Source organism: Leucoraja erinacea, chromosome 2 (assembly GCF_028641065.1).
Source record: "Leucoraja erinacea ecotype New England chromosome 2, Leri_hhj_1, whole genome shotgun sequence".
Taxonomy (NCBI): domain Eukaryota; kingdom Metazoa; phylum Chordata; class Chondrichthyes; order Rajiformes; family Rajidae; genus Leucoraja; species Leucoraja erinaceus.
Window position 1 is genome coordinate 112,596,626 of NC_073378.1, and position 27,126 is coordinate 112,623,751.

General features: G+C 48.5%; 1 protein-coding gene across 2 annotated transcripts in view; it reads right to left on the reverse strand.

Annotated features, from left to right (window-relative positions):
• Positions 1–27,126, reverse strand: part of LOC129714273 (activin receptor type-2B-like) — an 80,763-nt gene that overhangs the window by 5,768 nt on the left and 47,869 nt on the right. For both annotated transcript variants that reach the window (XM_055663828.1, XM_055663837.1), the window contains exons 2-8: positions 14,001–14,208; positions 13,514–13,620; positions 12,659–12,810; positions 10,936–11,079; positions 8,544–8,687; positions 6,944–7,092; positions 1,362–1,476 (exon numbers count right to left, since the gene is read on the reverse strand). In XM_055663828.1, coding sequence (XP_055519803.1) covers positions 1,362–1,476; positions 6,944–7,092; positions 8,544–8,687; positions 10,936–11,079; positions 12,659–12,810; positions 13,514–13,620; positions 14,001–14,208 — 1,019 coding nt within the window. The remainder of the gene's footprint in view (positions 1–1,361; positions 1,477–6,943; positions 7,093–8,543; positions 8,688–10,935; positions 11,080–12,658; positions 12,811–13,513; positions 13,621–14,000; positions 14,209–27,126) is intronic.

Below are 27,126 nucleotides of genomic sequence, written 5' to 3' on the forward strand. Positions count from 1 at the left end.
ATCGCCTCTCTCTCTCTGACCCCCCCCCACCCTAGTCGCCCTGCAAGTTCCACTGTTTTCATCCATATATCCCTGTGTTATCATCTCTTCCACAGTCAACAATGGACCATTGTGGGCTCCACCTTTCATCGGTGCCGGCTGATTTGTTCTGAACCTTTTCATACCTCTAGTTTCCCTCCCCCCTGACTCTCAATCTGTTGAAAGGTCTTGACCCAAAACGTCACCTATTCCTTTTCTCCCAAGGTGCTGCCTGAACCGTTGGGGTACTCCAGCATTTTGTGTCCATCTTCGATATACACCAGCATCTGCAGTTCCCTACACAGAAGGGTGGGTGACAGATTCATAAACTGAGCAGCTTTGGAGGCCATGTCTCCCATGGTTCTTGGTTCTGTACGCACCCGGATCATCTCATGAAGAACGAGGCACTGGGCCACCTGGCCTTTCAAGCTTATTCTACCATTCAATGGTGTGGAGCCTGAGTCCACATCTCACTGACTTCACTGCCCGACACCCTTACCACACAATATGCTTCACATCCAAAAATCTATCAGCTTATCATAGGCACAAATTCATAGTAGGACAGTCATACAGAACAGAAACAGGCTCTTCGGCCCAACTCATCCAAGCCGACTAAGATGCCCCATCTAAACTAGTCCTATTTGTCCTCATTTGGGCCACATCTCTCTTAACCTTTCCTATCCATGTAGCTCCTCTGGAAGCTTGTTCCATATACCCACCACCGTCTGTAAAAGTTGCCCCTCAGTTTCCAATTAAAACTTTCCCCTCTCACCTTGAACCTGGTTCTTGATTCCCCTACTCTGGGTAAAAGACTGTGCACTCACCAACTATTCCCCTGGTGATCTTATACACCTCCATAAGATCAGTCCCTCATCCTCCTGCACTCCAAGGTATAAAGTCCTAGCCTGCCCAACTTCTCCCTATAGATCAGGCCCTTGAGCCTGTTGATTTCCATAAATCTTCTCTGCGCTCTGCAGAGTGGATTGAACCCAGGTCTCTGACGCCGTGAAGCAGCAGTTCTACCGCCGCGCTGCCCCGCTGGTCGCCTACTGTCCAACAAAACAAAAAACAAACATAGATCTGGCACTAAACCATCCCCCAAAAAGGATGTGTTCACCCCTAACGTTCCACACTCCCCGCGTCCCATCGCACACTCCCCCATCCCTCCCAACATACACTCTCCCATCCCTCCCAACATACACCCACCCGTCCCCCAGACCTCCCCCCCTCTGCCCCCTGTCCATCCCCACACTGGCCCCTGTCCATCCCCACCCGTCCCCCAATCCTCCCCCCACACTGCCCCCCTGTCCATCCCCACACTGCCCCCTCTCCGTCGGCCTCACCTGTCCGTGCGTATCCCCAGGGGGTTTCCCAGCTTCGAACCTGACGGCCAGCCCGAAGTCGGCGATGCACGCGGATAGGTCGGTCTTCAGGAGCACGTTCTTGCTTTTGAAATCCCTGCGGAACACAGATAGAGAGAGCGGGGTTGGTTGGGATGGACAGCTGGGACAGTTCTCTGAAGTACTGACTGCTCTCTCTGCCAGAGCCTTGCTTTAATCAATCACACACACACAAAGCAAAGGATGGTCCGTGCGGGCCTGTTCGATGCAGCCCCAACCTGGTGGGTGTCACTGGTTAGTGGCCATCTCTCACTGGTCCAGGAATGAGCCCGTTGCTGGCCATTTCAGCACAGGCCCCCACCACCTTGCTGCGTTCACGTGCAGGTCAGTCTGGCTGAGGATGGCAGACTTTCTTCCCCTGACGAGATACAGCGTGGAAACAGGCACGTCCACCCACCGAGTCCATGCTGATGATCATCGACCCCGTTCACACTCGGTCTACGTTATCCCACTTCCTCATCCACACTCTGGGCAATTTACAGAGGACAACTATCTAATAAATCCGCACGATCTCTGGGATATGGGAAGTGGAGGAGTCCAAGTGATCATATTATTGTCACTTGTGCGGAGGTGCGAAACGCTATGTTTTTGCATGCTATCCATATATATCAGTTAATACCACACATAAATACAATCAAGCCAAAGTCAAGTACAATAGGTAGTTAAGAGGAAGATACAGAGTGCAGAATTGCAGCACATCAGTTCCATAGACAAAGTCCAATGACCGCAATGGAGTAGAGGTGAATCGGACGGTACCCTAGCTTACTGAAGGACCGTTCGATAGCATGTGTATATTTCCTTATTAAGCCTATTGAAGCGAAGGGGGGCGGAGGGGGAAGAGGCAAACGGAGGGAAGGGGGGGGGGGAGGGGGGGGGGGGGGGGGGGGAGAGAAGAGAAAACGTGGGGGGGGGGGGTACATTGGAAAATCTTTGATAAGACACAAAATGCTGGAGTAACTCAGTGGGACAAGCAGCATCTCTGGATAGAAAGAATGGGTGACGTTTCGTGTCAAGGTTGATGTGGGAGTGGCGGCAATGTTGCACGGTTTGAAAAATCAGTAATTTCCTCAGAAACTCTTGCTACTTGACCAGTCGCTCGAGCAGAATGGTCATCATAGGATATTTGTTCCTTCTCTAAGAATTCCTCCCCCCTCCTCCAATATAAAGGTTGATTTGTAAAGCTAACCTTGAAACAAAAAATCCTAAAGTCTGCTTGGTCAAAGCTGAAATGAAAGACAGCCTAGGTTTCAGTGTGGTTGAACGGTGTCACCAAACACCTCCTCACAGTTGTTTAAAATAAAGTGCTGGGTGATTCAAACACCAGCCTTTGGCCTCTACAGATGTATTACACCCTTCCAGGAGGTAGGAGCATCTCTGGAGAACATGCAGTGGCGACGTTTCGGATCGGAACCCATCTGACTCCTGCACTGTCCCTACTTTTGTAAACCCAGCATCTACAGTATAGTACCTGGTAGACAGACACAAAGTGTTGAAGTAACTCAGCGAGTCAGACACCATCTCTGGGGAAAAAGGAGGGGATAACGTTTCTTGGTGGGAACCCTTCTTCAGACTGAAAGTAGAGGGGAGGGAACTGGAGGTTCATGATTTTACACACCTCCTCTATAAGATCACCTCTCATCCTCCTGCACTCCAAGGAATAAAGCCCTAGCCTGCCCAACCTCTCCCTGTAACTCAGACCCTCAAGTCCTGGCAACATCCTCGTAAATCTTCTCTGCACGGTTTCTAGCTTAACACCATCTTTCCTATAGCAAGGTAGGCAAAACTGAACACAATACTCTAAATGGCCCAGTAAACATACCCTGGCAGCTGCCTCTCACATCTCGTGGATTAATAAATCACTTTTATTTATAAGTTATTATCACCTGAGAAGCAGATATAAAACTATGAGAGGAACAGATAGGGTAGACAGTTATAACATTTTCCCAGGGTGGAAATGTCAAGACTATCGCAACGTTTAAGAACCAATTGGACAAGTATGGATGGGACAGGTTCAGAGGGATATGGGCCAAATGCAGGCAGGTAGAAATAGTGTAGATGGACATGTTAGCCGGTGTGGGCAAGTTGGGCCGAAGGGCCTGATTCCATACTGTACGACTTTATGACTCCAGAAGGTATCATTTCCAGGTAAAAGGTGGGTGTATGGAACGAGTTGACACGAGGTAGTTGAGGCAGGTACTATAATTGCATTTAAAAGACTCTTGGACAGGTACATGGATAGTTTTAGTAGGATATGGGCCAGATGCGGGCAGGTGGGACTAGTGTAGATAGGCATATTGGTCGGTATAGGCAAGATGGGCCGAAGGGCCTATTGCCGTGACTGAGATGTGCGGGTCAATTATTTTTTCACACAGAGAATGGTGGGTGGTGGAACGTGCTGCCAAAGGTGGTGTTGGATACAGACATGACAATGGTATTTAAGGGTCTTTAAGACAAGCACATGAATATGCAGGGAATGGAGGGATATGGGTCTAACAGGCTTAGTCTAATTCAGCAAAGTTCGCCATTGACATTGTGAGCTGAAGGGCCCGTTCATGGCTGTACCGTTCTATGTTCTAAATGCAAGGTGTAAGGTAAAGAGGCTCAAAAATATTTAAATTGCCCTTATTACTAAAGGTGCAGACAGAGAAGGGATGTGGATCACGTGCAGGCAGATGTAATTAGTGTAACTTGGCATCATGTTGGGCATGGGCATTGTGGGCCGAAGGGCCTGTTCCAATGCTATACTGTTCTATGTGTTTTGCATGCGAGCTCCGTTAGTTTTAAGTGGAGTAGGCTGCAGCTATTAAGTATTGTATAACGCTCTCAATTTATGAGGGGATACTTGAAACTTTAACCTGCTCGCTATCCCCTGCTGAGCTAATGGGAGAAACATTTGCAGAGAGGCGACTGATGTGTTGAATGCCCTGCCCCCACACCGTGTAACCAGAAACCGCAGAATGCAGCTCACATCCTCACAGCCTTTGATGCAAACTTCAACAGATTTTCCCCCCAGGTTCACACTGCAGAACCCTGCACAGACCTACAGGTTTAAAGAAAGGCACAAAGAGCTGGAGCAACTCAGCGAGTCAGGTAGCATCGCTGGAGAGCATGGTCAGGAAACGTTTCGGGTCAGGACCTTTCTTCAGAGACCCTTCTTCAAAGCCCACTTGAAAGCACACTGTTGGGTTGCAGCACAGCATGGTTTTGGAACAGCCCTGCCTCAAGACTGAAAGGAGGGCCAGATGTAGCCCAGTCCATCACACAGACCAGACTACCCACCACTGGCTCCCTCTACAAATCACGCTGCCAACATTGTCAAAGACTTGTCTCAACCCGGTCATTCCACCTCCTCCCGTCCGGCAGAAGATACAGAAGGTTGAAAGTGTGCACCACCAGACTCAGGAACAGCTTCTTCCCTTCTGTTATCAGGCTTCCGAAGGGTCCTTCATAAGCTAGGGCAGGTCCCGATTCACCTCTACCCAGGCACGTGCTGTGAGTAATTTCTCAGGGTAGGCAGTCAGTCGGCTTTTTAAAAAAAATTAAACCGCGCATGCGCAGATTGTTCTCTCCGTAAAAATAAAAACTGTAACAATTCAATTTGCCCAAGGCTTCCAAGTCTCCATTATTCTGAATTACAGAATGGGTGGGGGGTGAAGGGTGATGGCAGGTGGAGAGATGGTGGGAAAAACGGGAGCACAGGGAACAGTCGAATCAGTTGTCATCTTATTGAATGACAACACTTGTTCAAGGGACCAATTGGGGGGAGAGTTCCTTTCACAGCGTGTGGAGAGTCTGTGCCAGGGGTAAAGTTGTGGGGAGGGCAGGAGTGTTGAGAAGGAGGGGGTCGGGGATAATGCCAGTAACTCACTCACTCACCGCTGCTGCAGCACTCCGGGCGCGGAGCCACCGCATTGTAGCCGGGGATAGAAGCAGCTCGGGTAACTGCGAACGGCCGCTGGGACCCAACAGCAGAACTGGCCGCCACTTCAGCGCCTTCTGTCGGCCCGCTCACCTCTGGCAGTGCTCTCCATCTGAACACCTCTTACCTGTCACTCGCCGGCTTCGCTCATGTCAGCCACTTCCCGCAAATCCTTAAATTCCCACAGCCGAGTAACCTCAATCGCGCTGTCGGAATTTAAGGATCTGCGGGAATCGGCTGACATGAGTGAGGCCAGCGAGCGGCAGGAGAGATATTTTTAGATGGAGAGCTGCCAGAGATGAGCCGGCGCTGAGGTGGTGGCCGGTTCCGCGGTCCGGCCCGGCGGCCGCTCACTGCCACCCGAGCTGCTTCTCCCCCCCCTCCGCCTCAATGCAGTGGCTCCATGCAAGGAGCGTCGCAAGTGGCATTATCCCGATCCCCTCCTTCACAACATTCGTGGAAAAATCACTGCGAGGTTCGTTCACTGCAGGTATTTTTAAACTAAATTGGTTAAATTAATTACTATAGTAGGTTAAAAATCATCCTCTAAACCCGCGACCGCCGCCAACGGGACAGATCTCAGGGGACAATGCAAGGTAGGCTGTTTATTTTTACATTAAAAAGCACTTCTTAAGATCCCTTTATACAAAATGTTATGTTGCGAGTAGCTAATTTGGGGGCCCATTAAATCCCGCAGTATTTTTCTGGGCATATGGGGTAAAAATTTACCGCAATGGGAACTTTCTAAACCAGCGCGTTCCACAGAGTTCCACAGGATCCCACTCGAAAGCCGATTTAAATGGCCATTAATTTACAGAACACTAAATTCCTTCTATTTGGCCTATAAATTAATGTCAATGAGATTTAAAAATCATGTTTTATTGTGAATTCTTGGCTGAATGTTCTTTGGACAATTAGGCTATTTAAAAATGTTAATCTTTCCTTAAGAAATGGATAGATGTTTAGATCTAGTAATTGAATTTTGGAATTAGCTACAATTGGGTAACTAACTAATTATATGCTTTAATTTCAGGTCATCCAAGTAAGATTGTTTAATATTCGTTTCAGAATGCTTCAATCTACAATAACAGAAAATTTATTTCAGTTCTCTTAATTTTTAATAAAGTTAGACTGTCCTCGATCACAGCTTGTGTTTAAGTCAATGGAAAATCAATAGAGAACAAGATACTAATTTCCGAGTATGAAAATGGCCATAACGTTTTTAATACTGAAGATATGAAAGTGAATTTAGGTGTCAAATTAAACTTATTTTTATGCTTTATCTGATGGGATAAATTACAGACTTGATTTTTAAAATCTAAAAATTTTGTAACATTGCTACTACACATTACAATTTACAATTTTAATTAACCTACAAACCTGCACATCTTTGGAATGTGTGCGGAAACCGGAGCACCCGGAGAAAACCCTTGCGGTCACAGGGAGAATGTACAGACAGCACCCGTGGTCAGGATCGAACCCAGGTTCCTGGCGCTGCAAGGCAGCAACTCTACCGCTGCGCCATCGTGCTGACCCCCACACACGTGATGATAGACCCAAAGCTACAACATCCACCCACAGTGACCCCCACCCTCTCCCCTGGTACCTGTGGGCAATCGCCGGCTTTGGGCCCTCTCCTTTCCACCGAGGGATGTCTTCGTGAAGGAACGAAAGTCCACACGCCATGGTCTCGGCGATGTGACCCAAGTCGTTCCAGCTGAGCACGCTCCCCTTCAGGTAGTCCGACAGCGAACCCTGGCACCATGGAGGAGGAGAGACAGAGTCAGCAAGCCAGACGAGCGGCGTTTAGTTGACAGACACAGCACGGAAACGGGCCCTTTGGCCCACCGAGTCCACGCTGACCAGCGATCGGCCATACACACTAGTTCTATGTTATTCCCACTTTTCCATCCACTTCATACACACTAGGAACAATCGCCGAATAATCTGCTTTCCAAGTAGAAAAACCTTGGCTTCACCATTTAACCTATTTCTGGAAGAAGTTGAACTAAATTTTGTTTAACTGATGAATTAATTGAAAGATGCAACATGGAAACGGGCCCTTCAGCCCATTGGGTTGAACAAGGGTCCATGGCACTGTAAGACTGCTACACCACTGTGCTGCCCTGTACACACATTATTCAGCCACAGACTTGCGATGCACAGCTGAGGTGGGAGGGAACCAGGACGGAGGTGACTGTGCCCTTATTCACCGCAATGCTCATAAATCATAGGAGCCGAATTAGGCCACCTGGCCCATCGAGTTTGCTCTGCCATTCAATCACGGATGATCTATCATTCCTTCTCCACCTTATTAATTAAGAATTTGTCAATCTCTGCTTTAAAGATGCTCGTGTTCAAGAAGGAACTGCAGATGCTGGAAAATCGAAGGTACATAAAAATACTGGAGAAACTCAGCGGGTGCAGCAGCATCTATGGAGCGAAGGAAATAGGTAACGTTTCAGGCCGAAACCCTTCTTCATGAAGGAACGATAGTCCACACGCCATGGTCTCGGCGATGTGACCCAAATCGTTCCAGCTGAGCACGCTCCCCCTTCTTTCTCCCCGCCACCCCCCTATCAGTCTGAAGAAGGGTTTCGGCACGAAACGTTACCTATTTCCTTCGCTCCATAGATGCTGCTGCACCCGCTGAGTTTATCCAGTATTTTTGTGTACCTTTAAAGATGCTCAATGACTTGGCTTCCACAGCTCTCTGTGGCAATGAATTAGACAGATTCACCACCATCTGGTTAAGTGTTAGATTTTACATTTTACAGATACAAACACGGAAACAGGCCCTTCGACCCACCGAGTCCGCGCCAACCAGCGATCACCCCGTACACTAGCACTATCCTTCTATCCACTATCCATTATCCTAGGGACAATTTACAGAAGCCAATTAAACTACAAACCTGCACATCTTTGGAGTGAGAGGGGAAACCTGAACATCCGGAAGAAACCCACGCGGTCACAGGGAGAACGTGCAAACTCCGTGCAGAGAGCACTCATAGTCCGGACCGGACCTGAGTCTCTGCCGCTGTGAGGCAGCAACGCCAGCGCTGCACCACCGTGTTGCCCTAAGTAGCGCAGACGACATTGTAAAAACACAAGAGGGGCAGCGTGGATCTGGGAGAGCCATGCTGGTTAGGATTACACAGATGGGATGGTAGTTGTGTAACACCAACATCACGCTTGCTGAGCCCTACCCGTTCATGGAAGGTAGAGATGAGCCACAGCTCAGACTCGAGGTTGGAGCCACGCTTCTCGGATCCGATGTATCGCAAGACATTCTCGTGCTTCATGCCAGGCGTGGTGTAGATGTCCCGCTCATTCTGCCACGAAAGCTTGTCCTTCAATTACAAAAGAAAGCGTTAAGTGATCTCGAAACAACCCGTAATAACATAAACTGCTGGAAACAGGTCAGGCAGACTGTGTGCAGAAAGAAACAGATTTTGTACATGCTATCTGACTTGCTGCACTTCTGTTTTGATTTCATTGAAAGATATAGCATGGAAAAAGGCCCTTCAGCCCACGCCGACCAGCAATCACCAATACACTTTCGCATCCACTCCCAACTCACGAGGGGCAACTTTGCAGAGTTCAACTAACCTACAAACATCCCACATCTATGGGATGTGGGAAAGACCGAAGACCGAAAACCCACGCGATCACAGGGAGAACGTGCAAATTCCACACAGACAGTATCCGAGGTCAGGATCGAACCCGGATCTCTAGCGCTGTGAGGCAGTGGCTCTACCAGCAGCACCACTGTGCTGGTAACAAGAGTGTTTTCTTGTCATATCTACCGAAAAGGAACATTAACATTTTTACTTCCAGGAGCAGCGCGACAGGTTTGCCAAAACAGTGTTCAGTGATAATATGTTCATAAATTATAGGAGCAGAATTAGGCCATTCGGCCCATCAGGTCTACGCCATTCATTCATGGCTGATCTATATTTCCCTCTCAACCCCTTTCTTCTGCCTTCTCCCCATAATCCCCTCCACCGTAAAAATATCTATTGACCTTGGCTCCACAGACGCCTATGGCAATGATTCCACAGATTCACCACTAAAGAAATTCTTCCTCATATCATAAGCAAAGATTTTTTTTTTAAATTATTCATTAAATAAATAAGACGATTTACACGATAACAAAAACCAAAACCCGAAGTCTCTTGGACAATCAAGGCAGCTTGAAGTTTGGAGTTGAAGACTTTTGTGCAACAGTATAAAATCCAACAAATAACCTAAATTTCTGCAGGGACACTAATGGTCTTCACAGCCAACTGGTGAGAGAATTCAAGACAGAACGAACTGCAGGTGCTGATTTACAAAAGGAAAAGTCAAAATGCTGGAGTAACTCTGCGGGCCAGGCAGCATCTCTGGAGGAAAAGGATAGGTGAGGTTTCAGGTCTGAAGTGGCCCGACCCGAAATGTGATCTATCCATGTTCTCCAAAGATGCTGCCTGACTTACTCCAGCATTTTGTGTCTCCCTTCAGAGACTTATAGCCTTATCTGCTTCCCTGCCTTTTCATCCAACAAGCAAATGTGTGCTCAATCTGAAGTTGGTTGGACCACATTTGGAGTAGCGTGTACAGTTCTGGTCATCATATTAATTGAATGGATAGAAAAATACAGCATGGAAACGGGCCCTTCAGCCCACCAAGTCCACGCCGACCAGCGATCACCCCGTTCCCATTCATTCTATGTTATCCAACTTTTGCATCCACTCCCGACACACACTTGGGGCAATTTTGCAGAATGTACAATATAGTTCTCAGCATTGCAGCGCACCAGTTCCATAGACAAAGTCCAATGTCCACAACGGGGTAGAGATGGGGTAAAAGAAGCATTTCCATAATATTGAGACACGAGGAACTGCACATGTTGGCTTACAAAAAATGATACAAAGTGCTGTGGTAACTCAGTAGGGCCAGGCAGCATCTCTGGCAGAGTCTTTGGCTCAATAACATTTAGCCAGAGGGTGGTGAGGGTGATTAGCCAGCGAACTAGTGTGAATGGGCGATTGATGGTTGGCATGGACTCAGCGGGCCAAGCTGTATATTTCTCTCTCTAAAGGTGGGATAACATAGAACTAGTGTGAATGTATGATCAATGTTTGGTGTTGACTTGGTGAGCCGAAGGGCATGTTTACATTATCTCTCTCTCTCTCTCTCTAAATATAATATCAAAGTTGTGTCAGTATAGATTCTGTGAGCCGAAGGGCCAGACTCCATGTTGTATCTCTAAACTAAACATAGAACTAGTTTGTTTAAGAAGGAACTGCAGATGCTGGAGAATCGAAGGTACACAAAAATGCTGGAGAAACTCAGCGGGTGCAGCAGCAGGGTTTCGGCCCGAAACGTTGCCTATTTCCTTCGCTCCATAGATGCTGCTGCACCTGCTGAGTTTCTCCAGCTTTTTTGTGTACCATAGAACTAGTTTGAATGGGTGATCTTTGGACAGCATGGACTCGGTGGGCCTAAGGGCCCGTTTCCAAGTTGTATCTCTCCAAGTCACCGCCACCTGGTCACCGGAAAGGCTTCCCACAAATGGTCAAGGATGTGTTTGCCGCTTCTCATCACGGCTGCTCTCACCTGGATGGGGAAGACTTTTACAGCCACGTAATCGTTCATCAGCTGTGCCTTCCAAACACAGCCAAAGCGCCCCCTGGCTTTGATCTCCAGCAACTGCAGGGGCTTCAGACCCACCAGGGGCGATGGCGACGGCAGGCTTGGGTCCTGGACGGAGAAGCAGACAAGTACACATCCGTTACACCCTCCAAATCGCAGCGCACAACACGTTAGATTCAGGCCATAATATTAGATTTTAGTTGAGAGGTACAGAACAGAAACAGGCCCTTCGCCCCACGGAACTGTTCGGCAACAACTCTACCACTGCTCCACTGTGCCGCCCAGCTCAACCTAGGCCTCAGCACGCCCCTTTAGTTTAGCTTAGATACAGTGTGGAAACAGCCCTTCACCCCCATACACTAGCACCTTCCCACACACTTGGGACAATTTGCAATTTTACCAAAGCCAATTAACCCACAGAACCTGCACGTCTTTCGAGTGCGGGAGGAAACCGAGGCAAACCCATGCAGTCACAGGGAGAACGTACAATCTCTGTACAGACAGCACCCATAGTCAGGATTGTCCTCGGGCATCTGGCGCTGCAAGGCAGCAACTCTACCGCTGCACCACCGTGCTTTGTCTCTTCCCTCAATTTCCTCCATTGGTGGAAGGAGAAGGAAGCGAACCTTGGGGCGCAGTGGCACAGCGATAGAGTTGCTGCCCCACAGCGCTGGAGACCCAGGTTCAACCCTGACCACAGGTGCTATCCGTGTGGAGTTTGCACATTCTCCCTGTGACCATGTGGGTTTGCTCCGGGCGTTCTAGTTTCCTCCCACAGCCCAATGGCGTGCGGGAATGTCGATTAATTAGCCCTCTGTAGATTGCCCCTGGTGTGTAGGGAGTGGATGGGAATGTGGAACTTGCGTGTATGGGTAATCAATGGCATGGACCTGGTGGGCTGAAGGGCCTGTTTCCATCCCTCTTTCTCTAAATACAATCGTCAAACTCAAATGCAATCGGTAGAGCAAAGTGGGAGATAGAGAGTACAGAATATATTTCTCAGCATTGTAACTCATCAGTTTCACAACCATAGTCCAATGTCCAGGATAACTGGCTTTGGTAAATTGGAGTGGATGAGAAAATGGGATAACCTGGAACTAGTGTGATGGTCAGCGTGGATTTTGGATTAATGCAAATGGTAGCTTGATGGTCGGCCTGGACTATATGGGCCAAAGAGCCTTACTCTGTGCTACACGTGTCTGTGGGTCCATAACATTTGTACAGATGCGGCATGGTGGCGCAGCGATAGAGTTGCTGCCTTACAGCGCCAGAGATCCAGGTTCGATCCCGACCACGGGTGCTGCCTGTACGGAGTCTGTATGTTTTCTCTGTGACCGCGTGGGTTTCCACCGTGGGCTCCAGTTTCCTCGCACACTCCAAAGATGAGCAGGTTTTAAGATTAATCGCCTTCTGTAAATTGTCCCTAGTGTGCAGTACTAGTGTACGGGATGATCGCTGCTCGGCGCGGACTCTGTAGGCTGAAGGGCCCGTTTCCACTTAAGTCTAAAGTCTAACCTTTAACCAGATGTGAAATTCATTGCATTGCTACAGACGGCGGTGGTGGCCAAGTCATTAAGAATGTTTAACGTGGAGATTGACAGGTTCTCGATGAGTAAGGACGTCAAAGGTTACGGGGAGACAGCAGGGGTTGAGGGGGGGAAAAGATAGGTCAGCGGGCGGCACAAACCTCGTTCAGGTCCACATGACCGTACGGCGGCTTGCGGTGCCGGTACATCCAGAACGCCAGCAGGATGATGACGGAGAGCCCGGTGATGGGGAGCAGCGCGTACACCAGGATATTCAGCAGCGACGGCGTGGGTGGTGGAGGCTCAAACACAACTGCGGGCAGAACAGGAAGGGGGCATCAGCTCCTGGGTACAGTCCCGTCCCTTATTCCATTCCCCCACACCTTGGGGTACATTTCATCCTCCAATCACTCCCGTGACCTCTATCCACCTCATAGAGAGGTCACTACTTCAATACAATTCCATCCACTATCCATTCCCTCTTCACCTTGAGATACACTTCAAGGTCAACACTTGGTTACAGTTCCGTCCAGCATCTCCTTCTCCCCCTCATTGTAGAGGTATACTACATCTTGAGGAGGTCACTAGGCTGTCATTCCATCCACATTCCCCTCCTCCCCGCACCTCTGTACATCTCATGGAGGGGTTACTAGTTGGATATAATCCACTCCACCCCCTCCCCCCCAGGCTACACTTCATGGAGAGATCACTACTTGGATATAATCCCATTGCCCATTCTTTTCCCCTTTATTTCAGGAGTACACCTCACTGGGATGTAATTCTGTCTCCATTGCCTTCCTTCCTTACCTTGGGGTACACCTCATGGGGGGTTCAGCACATGGTTATGGTTCCATCCCCCATTCCCTTCCCCCTTTACCCCAGGATAAACCTCACTGGGAGGTCAACACTGGGAGAGGGTGCCATCCTCACGCACGCACGCACACACACGACACCTTGCGTTCACACAAACCACAGCCCCCACTGGCAACAACGCAGCTGCAACACGCCACACCTACCTTCAGGCACCGTCTCCGGGAAGTGGAAAAACTTGTCGTTGCAGTAGTTGCCTTCACAGCAGCAGAAGAAGACATGTGGGTTCTCCTCCGTGGCGACGCACTCCACTCTGCCAGAGAGAGAGAGAGAGAGAGAGAAAGCAAACAGGCCATCAATCACACACTCTGCTCCAGCCCCACGTTCATAGGTGGGGCCCACCATCAGTCGGAGACGCAGACCACAGCCCTCAAGGTTCATTACACAACTCATTCCCAGTACACACGTTGCTGTTCTTTGGCCAGGGAATTCTGATGAACAGTTTAATTACTTAATGAAGCGTGGCCCAGCAATCAACCGAAGTTGAAGACAGCACGAGTTAGCTGTTGGAGGCTTGAGCATAGAACAGTGCAGAAGTGTTTGTGCTGTACTGTTCTACGTTCAATAAGGGAATGCCGTCTCCCGTCTACCCCACCGGCAGGTCTCTGCTCCCCCGGGACACACATCTCCTACCTGTCGTAGCAGTTGTAATCATCCAGCCAGCAGCCCTTCTTGACCAGTTCAATTGAGCCGGAATTGTTCCTCCAGGAAGCGTAGCAGTGGAGCCTCTTGTCCTTCTCACCCTCGCAGTGCTCCACCCCGCTCTTGTTGGTCTTCTCCAGCTCGTGGTTAGCATTGTAGTACTCGCACGTCCTGGTCTCCGCTTCTCCCCGGCCCGGACCTGTGAGGAGGCAGGGTGGTCGGCAGGTCAGGTTGGGGGGTCCGCACAGGCCAACAGCTGGACGCACCTCAGCAACATCTGGAAACAGCCCATTCATCGTCCCACCCGCCCCAAACCCTGGCACATCTAGATGCCCAATCTAAACACGCATCAAAGACAGGCCCAAAGTACCGGAGTAACTCAGCATGTCAGGCAGCATCTCTGGAGAACATTGATAGGTAACATTTCAGGTCAGGATCCTGCTCAGCAATGTTACCCATCCTTTTTCTCTAGAGACGCTGCCTGATCCGCTGAGTTACTCTGGCACTTTGGGTCTATCTTTGGCATAACCAACATCTGTAGTTCTTTGTTTCTACATAAAACGCACATCAGTCTGAAGGAGGGTCCCGACCCAAATCATTGCCTTTCCATGTTCTCCAGAGATACTGCCTGACCAGGCAAGTTACTCCAGCATTATGTGTCTACACTCGTTCATCAAAAATCACTCACATCCCTCTTCAGTCAGATGATGTTTTAAAAAAAAACTGATCAAGACCACAAGAAATTGCAGAGAATTGTGATGTGGCCCAGACTCCCCACCATTGACTCCATCCACACTTCACGCTGCCTCGGGAAAGCAGCCAACCTAATCAGACTTGTCCCAGCCCAGTCTGAAGAAGGGGTTTGGCCTGAAACGTTGCCTATCTCCTTCGCTCCATAGATGCTGCTGCACCCGCTGAGTTTCTCCAGCACTTTTATCTACCTCCAGTCATTCTTTCTTCGGGCTGACTGGATAGATACCACGCACAAACGCTTTTCACTGTCCCTCGGTACATGAGACAATAATAATAATAATAATAAACTGAACTAAACTATTGAGCATTACAAATATCGACTAAACTTCAAATTACCATCTGTCTAAATTGTACCAGACATTTTGGGCCTTTGCTTTTTCACAAATATTGGGGAGGGTTTTATTTTATGGAACTTTTAGTTTGTTTATTTATTATGCTACGGGTCCAGGCACCTCGCGTTTCATTTAACTAACGCACTTGTTCATTTGAAAGTAAAGCCTGATTTACGCACTCGTATGTTTGGATTAAGGCGCTGAAATTTACATCTGGCAGCGTAGTCACGAGAATGTTTAATTTACACGTTTTTGAATTGCGCGCTGCTTTTTAAGAACATAGTTCCGGGTGAAACGTGAGGTGCCTGCGCTGTGTTATGCTGCAGCAAGTGAGAATTACATTATTCCATTTCAGTACACATGGCAATTAAACACTCGCCACTCTTAATGACAACTGTTTCCATATGTCCGATACCAGAGGCAGCGACCGAGGGAGACTATTGTGCACACACACTCTCTCTGGACATTTCCTATCCATGTACTTGTCCAGGTACAGTGATCTCCATCCTTCCATGAGCTTCTGAGACCAGCAGGCACCTCAAGATACTGGGTAACATACAAGCAATGCTGTCTCTGCAAAATCATCTCAACTCATCAGCTCGAACACACAAAGAAATAAACTCAATTTTTGGGAACTGTTCAATCAGTAACATTGTTGTCCTCCATCCTTGGTCTATGGAAAGATGACTACAGCTCTCCCACGATTTTCCAGCAACTGGTGGTCCAGCACCCCCTTAAATCCGCACAAATTTACAAGAGTGCTCTAAAAAACACCGTCCGGAAGTCCCTCCAACAATGTTGCACCCAGACTGGGCAAGGCTGCCGCTGTCTAGTTCATCGGGACTTCTGCGGCTGAAGGGTAGGTTGAATTTGCCCCTTGTGGCTGGGGCTCTGGAACTCCAGCCTGGCCAGAGCCAGCGGATCCATTCCCACAGCTAACTTCCGAGGCCGGGACAGCGGCTTCTTGGCGGACTGCTCCGATACCGTTGGACTCCTCTCGGAGGTTGTGGCAAAACAGATAATCCGGAAAGGCCCTGGAAATTCTCATCCTTCAGCACCATCCATGTATGTATCCCGCTGGGAACGCTCATCGAGGGAATCGATAAAGACCAAACCAGCTTCAGTCCGAAGAACAATTTTTCCCCATGTTGTCCTCATCCCAACACCTCCTGACCTCCCCTCTCCCATCAGCCAAGAGGTACAGAAGTGTGAAAACTCACATCTCCAGATGCAGGGACAGGTTCCTCCCAGCTGCTATCAGGCGACTGAACCATCCTACCAACCACTAGTGGAGCGGTTCTGACCTACAATCTCCCTCATTGGAGATCTTCGAACTATCTTTGCATCGGACTTCAATGTTATGTGTTGTACTTAACATTGTACCCTTAATCCTTTACCCGAGGACTGTGGATGGCTTGACCATATTTACAGTCTTTTCTTAGACTCGTTAACATGCAAACAAAAACTTCACTGTAGCACAGTCAACGTGACGATAATAAACTAAGCCATGTATGTTATGCCCTTTCCCTGTGCACTGTTGGCAGATTGACTGTATTCATGGGCAGTTGTTTCTTTGACAGCACACATAGAAACATAGAAAATAGGTGCAGGAGTAGGCCATTCGGCCCTTCAAGCCTGCACCGCCATTCAATATGATCATGGCTGGTCATCCAACTCAGTATCCTGTACCTGCCTTCTCTCCATACCCCCAGATCCCTTTAGCCACAAGGGCCACATCTAACTCCCTCTTAAATATAGCCAATTAACTGACCTCAACTACCTTCTGTGGCAGAGAATTCCACAATTCACCACTCTCTGTGTGAAAAACGTTTTTCTCATCTCGGTCCTAAAAGATTTCTCCCTTATCCTTGAACTGTGACCCCTTGTTCTGGACTTCCCCAACATCGGGAACAATCTTCCTGCATCTAGCCTGTCCAACCCCTTAAGAATTTTGTAAGTTTCTATAAGATCCCCTCAATCTTCCAAATTCTAGCGAGTACAAGCCGAGTCTATCCAGTCTTTCTTTATATGAAAGTCCTGACATCCCAGGAATCAGTCTGGGATGTTCCTGTGATGTCCTGGGACAAACCGCACTGTATCACTAATCTGAGCAAAAGCTTTTCACTGTACCTCGGTGCACGTGATAATAATAATAATAATAATAATAATAAACTAAACGTGTGACTTTAGGCCAGCCCATTCAGCTCACTGCCCACAAACGGCAAGCAACTACAGCCCAGTAATCCTCTGCAGATCAAACTGAAGTGAAACACCAGCTGCCGTGTGTGTGTGTGTGTGTGTGTGTGTGTGTGTGTGTGTGTGTCTGTGTCTGTGTGTGTGTGCGTGCGTGTGCGTGTGCGTGTGTGTGTGTGTGCGTGTGTGGAGCATGGTGGGCCAGAGAGGGGGAAAAGGGAGCACATGTTTATTAATAGCAAACCACGACATGTCACGAGCCGAACATCAAATAGTCCTCGGCTCGCGGCAGAGCCTTGATCTGTGAACGACTGGCTCCCATAATAAACTCCGCTCCTACAAATACCCAACCCCTTTACTGCCTCCACGTTGTGTACAACGCAAACCCAGCTTTACACCGCTTTAGAGATATGGTGAGGAGACAGGCCTTTCGGCCCAGCGAGTCCGTGCCGACCAGTGATCACCCATACACTCACTAGCACTATCCTACACACTAGTGACAATTTACAGAAGCCAAGCAAGCCTGTACGTCTTTACAGTGTGGGAGCACTTGGGGAAAACCCACACGGTCACAGGGAGAACATACAAACTCCGTACAGACTACACCTGCAGTCAGGATCGAACCCGGGTCTCTGGTGCAGTAAGGCAGCAACTGTACCACTGTGACACAAGCTCTCGGGTTTATTTCTAGTGAGTCGTAAATGAGAAATGTAGAAGTCACATTCTACTCTCATGGGCACTTGGTAGGATGACGTTGTCACGATACGAATCTAGAGGGCGGCACACCATGGCTCAGCGGGAGAGCTGCTGCCTTACTGTGCCAGAGACCTGGGTTTGATCCTGACCACAGGTGCTGTGTGTACAGAGTTTGTACGTTCTCCCTGAGACCGCATGGATTTTCTCCCCGTGCTCCAATTTCCTCCCACACTTCAGTCGTGTGGGTTGCGGGTTAATTGGCTTTGGTTTAAAAAAAAAAATTGTGCATGGTCCCTAGTGTTAAGATAGTGTTAGTGTACGGTGTGATCGCTGGGCCGAAGGACCTGTTTCCACACTGTGCCTATAAAGTTTGGCCTATCCCAACCCCAGTCCCACCCCTGACCAATCCCAATCCCAACCCGACCTCTGGCAGTGGGAAGCTGGTCGCAGCCAGTGGACCTGCACTGTCACACACCCTGACCAGACCCAACCAGGGGACTGGCACTGACACACACCCTGACCAGACCCAGCCATCACCTTGCAGAATGCAAGACTGCTGCCAAACAAGGTTTCTGGCTGTTCCCAATCCCCACGCGACCCCGCGGCCAGTGCATAATTGTGCCTTTATTCACAACATTAACGCACACAGGTTCAGAAGGACGGGGGGGGGGGGGGGGGGGGGGGGGCTCATTGAAACATACTGAATACTGAAAGGCCTGGATAGTGTGGGTGTGGAGAGGATATTTCCACCAGTGGGAGAGTCTAGGAGCAGAGGCCACAGCCTCAGAATAAAAGGACGTATCTTTGGAATGGTGGTGAGGAGGAATCTCTTTAGTCCAGAGGGTGGTGAATCTGTGGAACTGTCACAGAAGGCAGTGGAGGCCAAGTCAATGGATATTTTTACGGCAGAGATTGACAGGCTCTTGATTAGTACAGGTGTCAAGGGTTATGTGGAGAAGGCAGGAGAATGGGGTTAGGAGGGAGAGGTAGAGCAACCGTGATTGAATGGCAGAGTAGACTTGAAGGGTTGAATGGCCTAATTATGCTCCTATAAGCTATGAATTAATGGTGGACCAAACATGAGCACTCATCAATTCATGGCTCCAAAGCTGACCCATCCCAAAGCTGATCATTCTGGTCAGCTAGCCAGCCTCAGGACTATTGTTGCCAATCAGTGGCAGGACCATTTACAGGGCGGTCAGTGTGGCACAGCAGTAGAGTTGCTGCCTTACAGCAAAATGCCGCGCCGGAGATCCGGGTTCGATCCCGGGTGCTGTCTGTACGGAGTTTGTACGTTCTCCCCGTGACTTGCGTGGGTTTTCTCCGAGATCTTCAGTTTCCTCCCACACTCCAAAGACGTACCGTTTTGCAGGTTAATTGGCTTGATAAATGTAAACATTTCCAGTATAAAATTATCCAACTTCCAGTGGACATTTCAGAGGGTACAAGGTACAGGTAGACAGGGTACCTGTCTCCTGCTGTATGTGCAAGCTCTTTTTTAACACCACATCACTAAGTGCTGTACATAGCGCACCAAGTCCACTCTCCCTTAAGTTGTTCATTATTGTCACCTGCACAGCGATACAGCAATAAGCTTTGTTTTGTATGATATTCAATCGTCAAACTCAAGTAAATAGGAAGAACAAGGGGGACAATACAGAGTGCAGAATATAGTTCACAGCATTGTAGCGCCTCAGTTCCATAGACAAAGTCCAATGTCCTCAATGGGGCAGAGGTGAATCGGACAGTGTCCTAGCCCAGGGGTGGGGAACCTGTGGCCTAAAGGCAGCATGCGGCCTTCTAGGCCATTAAGTGCGGCCTTTTGAATGAATCCAAATTTTGTAGAACAAACCCTTTTATTTTTATTTTATGAATATGTTTTTGTTCGTCTTCTATTATTTTTATTTTAATCTTAAAATGAACGCATTTAAAATTTCAGAGTAAAGAAAGTTTCAACAAAATAATCCTCCCCGACTGACGGCCACAATGAAAGCATTAGTAGGTCATGAGGCCTATTTTAACACCTGTTAAGGGCCTGTCCCACTGTACGAGGTAATTCAAGAGCTCTCCCGAGTTATAAAAAAAAAATCTAACTCGTGGTAAGCACATAGAATGTACGTAGCGGGTACGTCGGAGCTCGGGACGTCTCTCAGCGGCTCGTAAGGCTAACGGCAGGTACTCGGGAAACACGGTAAGCTCGTGAAGACGCGTGAAGATTTTTCAACGTTGAAAAATATCCACGAGAGCCCCGAGTACCTACAAGCGGCTATAACCGTAATTCTCCGAGTTCGAATCAGTGGAAACTCGGGAGAACTCTTGAATTAGCTCGTACAGTGGGACAGCCCCTTCATGCTCATTATATAGTTCTAATGCGACTCTAGAATGTACATTAACCTCCCACAAGAAGCAGTCACAACAGTCATTAAAAGGTTAGATAACTTTAGAATTAACATTTTTTTTTCATTTTCTTGAAGTTAGTACATGGTAGGTATTTTTACAAAATAACGTACATTTTGAAGTATATCTAATTGAAGTTTCTTGGATGCGGCATTAGATTACAGCTAACTTAATGTAGCATCCCAGCATGAAAAGGTTCTCCACCCCTGCCCTAGCCTATGGAAAGGCCGTTCAGAAGCCTGATAACAGAGGGAAAGAAGATGCTCCTGAGTCTGGTGGTGCACGTTTTCAAGCTTCTGCACCTTCTGCAGGACGGAAGCAGGAAGAGGAATGACCAGGGTGGGACAAGATGGTGCGTTCCATACCACAATCCCAGATGTCGTCAGTCTTTAGGGAATAGGGGATTCCCCTCTTCCATCAGAGATGAGGCCCTCACTCATGTCTCCTCAATATCCCAATATCAATTTCCTTGCTCCCTCTCCCCCCCCCCCCCCCCCCCCCCCCCCCCCCCCCCCAGTCACAACAGGGACAGAGTCCCCCCTAGTCCTCACTTTCACCCCAACATAATCCTCCGACATTTTCGCCATCTGCAACGGGACCCCATCACGAGTCACATCCTCCCATCTCCACCCCTTTCCGCAGAGCCCTTTCCCTCCGCAACTCCCCGGTTAACTCGTCCGAACTCCCCATCTAAACCACCCCCTCCCCAGGTACCTTCCCCTGCAACCGCTGGAGATGCACCACCTGGCCCTAAACTTCCTCCCTCGACTGTGTCCAGTGGCCTCGACTCTCCTCCAATCTCATCTACTGTCTCCGCTGTTCCAGGTGTAGATTCCTATATCTCGGCCAGACCAGGCGCAGACTGGGCGATTGTTTCGCTGAACACCTTTGCTCAGTCACCTCGGCCTATATGATCTCCTGGTTGTCAAACATTTTAACTCCCCTCCCATTCCCACACTGACCATTCTGTCCTGGGCCTCCTCCATTGTCAGTGTGAGGCCCAGCACAAATTGGAGGATCAGCACCTCATATTTTGCTTGAGCAGCTTTCAACTCAACCATATGAATATTGATTTCTCCAACTTCAAGTAACCTTTGCATCCCCTCGTACCCCATCCCTCCCCCACAGTAATCATTGTGCTAGTTTCACTGTCTTTTCAACACATTATCACCTAACCCACACAGCCAACAATGGACCATCGTTGCTTTTTGCATATCTTTCATTCATTTGTTCTATATATCACCGTCTATATCTCTCATTCCCCTTTGCCCCGACTATCAATCTGAAGAAGGGTCTCGACCAGAAACATCACCTATTCCTGTTCTCCGGAGATACTCCCCGACCCGCTGAGTTACGCCATCGTTTTTGCCTATCTTCAGGGGTGTGACTAGTCTTTGATTGTGTTAAACATAATAGACAATAGGTGCAGGAGTAGGCCATTCGGCCCTTCGAGTCAGCACCACCATTCAGTTTGATCATGGCTGATCATCCCCAATCAATACCCCGTCCCTGCCTTCTCCCCATATCCCCCGACTCCACTATCTTCAAGAGTCCTATCTAGCTCTTTCTTGAAAGTATCCAGAGAACCGGCCTCCACCTCCCTCTGAGGCAGACAATTCCACAGACTCACAACTTTCTGTGAGAAAAAGTGTTTCCTCGTCTCCGTTCTAAATGGCTTACCCCTTATTCTTAGACTGTGGCCCCTGGTTCTGGACTCCCCCAACACCGGGAACATGTTTCCTGCCTTGGTTGGTTCTTGGTTTCTTGGTCCTCCAAAATATTCCAAATCAAATTTAAACTGGAGGTGGTGGAGGGAGGACTTAAGTCAGAAAGGGTTATTGGGAAGAAAGAGCTACTTTAAATTTAGTTGCATCTGGTTGGGTAACTATAGTAGGGTGGAGATTATTCCATGCTTTAATTGTGCGGGGGAAGAACGAATGCCTCTAGCGTGTCCAAACCCTTAACAATCTTATATGTTTCAATAAGATATTCTCTCATCCTTCTAAACTCCAGAATGTACAAGCCCAGCCGCTCCATTCTCTCAGCATATGACAGTCCCACCATCCCGGGAATTAACATTGTAAATCTATGCTGCACTCCCTCAATAGCAAGAATGTCCTTCCTCAAATTAGGGGACCAAAACTGCACACAATACTCCAAGTGTGGTCTCACTAGGGCCCTGTACAACTTCAGAAGGACCTCTTTGCTCCTATGGATACAAAGTGCTGGTAACTCAGCGGGTCAGGCAACATCCCTGGAGAAAAATGGGATGTGGTTTCGGGTCATGTAGGTTGTTTTTCTGAGTCTGCGTGAAAACGCACACGTGTGCTCGAACCAGTAGCAGTATTTAATAGTGAGGGGATGTTTCACATACTTATATAATTTACACATTTAACTTCAATGGGTTTTGAGAGTCTTTGATCTGCTCAAAGGAAGGTGTTCTTGGCACTGTGCCCACATTTTTTCTCACCACAGCATCTTGTATTGCCTCTGCCACTGAATTAGGAATGCTCTCAATCACACTGCTCCTGAATATTGACGTGGAAATCTTAGCAGGGATAAAGTTTCTGGCCCCTACTCTCTCATGACCACTCCCCACTTTATACACTAACCACCACTCCAGCAAACCAACCATTCCCCCAGTCTCAGATTTGAAAGCAGTATTAATCCTGTTGTATTTAAAATGCCCTTCTCGCTGGCTTGAATCTTTGGACTACAGAGATACAGGAAGTAAACAAGCCCTTTGGCCACTAAGTCCATTGCAACGAGGAATCACCCTGCACACTAGCACTATCCTACAAACTAGGGACAACTTACGATTTACAGAAGCCATTTAACCCGCAAACCTGCACGGCTTTGGAGTGTGGAAGGAAACTCGCAGTCACAGGGAGAAGGTAGACTCTGTACAGTCAGCACCCGTAGTTTCTGGTGTTCTGAGGCAGCTGCTCTACAACCATGCTGCCCGAAATTGCCAGCAGGCTTTTGTAAGAGTACCTCCCCGGACCAAGAGGGGGAGGGAATTAGAATACAGCAGAAGTAGAATATTAGCAGAAATACAGCCTGAATCTTTAATTCCAGTCCAGTATCGATCATGTGGCTCACTAGCCAAACAGGAACCATCCCCCTCTTCTCCTCCCCCCCCCCCCCATTCCTCAACCTAGTCCCCTGCACAAACGTCAAGTCTGTGGATTATCAAGAATAAATACAGAAGGGCAAGAGGCTGACAGACAGAGGCAGTGACACAAGGGGAGCTGGGCACCCACACCGCATGAACAGACACATTCAGTTCGCACACCTTTCAACCCGGCGGTCATTAGAATGCAAGCCCTGATCTCCAGCATTTGCCAATGCAAATCAGAAAGAACGCCAGGCTCCAGTAGGCAACTATCGATCCAGCCTATGCAATACAGTTGTGCAGGTTCCACTGCGAGGAGGGGGGTTTGGGCAGTTGGGGAAATGTCAAAGGGACTGACGCCGACCATATTGTGGTTTACCACGCGCGTTATACCCCGTGTCTGCACTGGGTCCACGCTTTACCTCCAAACTAAACTACTGCCTCTTTGCTGGACAAATCTACTGGAATAGGCAGTAAATTGAGGCAGATATAATATAAGGCAGAGATCGATGGATTCTTGATTTGTACAGGTGTCAGAGGTTGTGTGGAGAAGGCAGGAGAATGGGGTTAGGAGGGAGAGATAGATCAGCCATTATTGAATGGCGGCGTAGGCTTGATGGGCTGAATGGCCCGAATTTTACTCCTATTCTTTACGACCATACGACCTGAAGCTACTGAACACTGTGCTGCAAGTAAAAATGTCATTATTCTGCTTCGGGGCATTTGACAATAAAACACTCTTGATGCTTGACTAAGCAGATGTCTGTTCTCCAGTAAAGAGCTGAAGATTTCCGACTGGGAAAGCAAACCTCAACATTACCAACTATTCCTGGTATATTGGGGGGTGTTTTTTATACCCACAACAAAAGGGCCGGTTTGAAGAGATTCACACCAACCTACCACTGACTGGAGTGGGGAGCGTTAGCTGAACAAAGAGATTAGCATCTGTAAAGGTGAAAATGGGCTTTGTCCAAGTCCAACTACTCAAGGGCTCATTGTGCAACGTGACGGTATGCACTCTCGGTGGGGGGGGGGAGAGGAAATCACCTCCATCAGAAACGCAGCACACTGGCTGGTAGGTGAGTGGCTGGTTTAGTTGAGTTTCGAAGATGGACGCACATGTCTTTGGGATGTGGGTGGAATCCCAAGCGTCCTGAGAAAACCCACACTGTCACCTGGAGAATGTGCAACCCCCCCCCCCATATATACAGCCGACAAGGTCAGGATCGAACCCGGCTCTCCAGCCCTGTGAGGTAGTGCCTCTACCAGCTGCACCGATCTAACAACTCTTCCCTTCAGCTCCCGGTTGAACATCGCCATTGTATTTGCCTCCAGGCCACAAACACTGGACACTGGAGAATGTTCTCTTCCTCCACCTTGGGCTCTTTGACCAATCCCATCAATGCCAGTTTGACCAACGTGGAGGACAATTCTCACCATCCACCCAACCTAGTGATTTTAAATACTTCCATCAGTTCTTCCCACAACCTCCTCACAGTTCAAAGGAGAACATTTCAATCTGTCCATATGACTGAAGTCACTCATCCCAGGACTGAGGAGGGACACCCTTTCGCTCTCCTCCATTTTAAAGTGAGCACACCATTCCCATTTTAAAGTGGGCACCATTTGCTCCATTCCCATTTTAAAGTAGGCACACCATTTGCCCCCACCCAGTTTAAGGTGACTGCACCCCTTGCCCCATTAAAATTTCACAGTGCCCCCCCCCCCCCCCCCCCCCCCCACCCCCCCCCCCCCCCTCAGACTTTCATTTCAAGGAGGGCACCATCTGGCTGGTCCTCCATTTCAGGAGGGCACTATTCATATTTGGAGAACATGGATAGGTCTATGTTTCGGGCCGGGACCTACTCTCGAAACGTCACCTGTCTGTCTCCAAATATGCTGCCTGACCCCACTGAGTTACTCCAGTACATTTGTCCTTTTTTTGTTTAAAAAAAAAACCATCTGCAGTTCCTTTCCCCACCCCTTTAATGTAAAATGGAGATAATACACAACCTCAAGGTGCCTGGCTTTGTGCTACTGATAATTCAGTGTAAAATACCTCGTCTGTCTCGTGTCCAAACACACACACTTTAAACTCCCCAAACACAGTTAATCACAAAGCAATTATTGCAGCCGTCAATCAATATCCTTTAACATTAAATGTAACATTTCTAAGTTGCATTCAGTATTTATTTCTCCTGTGAGAACACGAGCTCTGCTTATAAAATGAACGTGATCCCAACATAAGATTTATTTGTGTTAGAAGGAACTACAGATGCTGGTTTACACCAAAGATGGACATAAAATGCTGAATGGGTCAGCCGGCATCTCTGGACATTTCAGGTCAGGACCTTTCTTCAGAGAATCAGGGGAGAGTGAAACTGGAGGTCATTTAGTGTACCCGTAATCTGTGCCTCATGCCATGGGTATCCCCTTAGTTTTAGTTTAGTTTATTGTCACGTGTACAGAGGTACAGTGAAACGCATTTGTTGCGTGCTAAGCAGAAAGACAATGCATGATTACCATCAAGTCAAGTTTATTTGTCGCACCACCAACAGGGTACAGACACATGATAACGGGAATAATGTGAATAAAGTTTAGTGTAAGATAAAGCCAGTAAAGTCTGATCAAAGATAGTCCAAGGGTTCACATTAGAGGTAGATAGTAGTTCAGGACCGCTCTCTAGTTGTTGATAGGATGGTTCAGTTGCCTGTTAACAGCTGGGAAGAAACTGTCCCTGAATCTGGAGGTGTGCGTTTTCACACTTCTATACCGTTTGCCCGATGGGAGAGGGGAGTGGCCAGGGAGCGACTAGGAATTTGCAGTGTTCCTGCTGTTATTAGCAGACATACCCAGCCCTGGGGGGAAGGGGGAGGGGGGGTTGAGGAGAAGAACACGAGAACTAGGTCTGATCCCGTCTCAGTGCCAACTAAACCCAGACTGTTACAGCACTGTCCCTCGTTCTCCTGCTCTCCCTTCCCCCACCCCCAACACCTCCCAGGGCAACATCCTCCACCCCCCTCCCTTCCCTTCCCTTGACATAGCCAGACCTCAACTGGGGGCCCCTGTAGTTTGACATTTGAGCTTTGACCTCTGTTAATCCATCCCAGCTGCTGTGAGTTACTGTGGCTTACCGACAAAAAAAGGGTACATTCCTTTCACGGCTCTGGTTGGGCACATCCCCCAACCCCTCCCCCTCCAGGGTCAGGTCAATACAGCAAGGCAAGACAGCTGACACAGACCCCCACCCCCCACAGCAACACGCTCACCCAGGGCACAGCCCCACTTTCATCCTTTGTCACCCGCTTCACTTTCCAAAGCAGTTAATCACCAATTATCCGCCTTTCAGAACTCGGGTATTCTCCCCCCCCCAGTAAATTTTAAACATGCAGCGCAAGTAGCGGAGAAGATGTGAAGACAAGAGACTTAAGATACAGCACGGAAACAGGCCCTTCGGCCCACCAACCATCCCAAACATTAGCACTATCCTACGCACCAGGGAAAATTTACTACTTTACTGAAGCCGATTCCATTATTTATTATGTAAAAGAATATGGGTGTTATGATTGTGTTTATAATTTGTTTGGTTGTTTGTCTTTTGCACAAAAGTCCGCGAGCATTGCCACTTTCA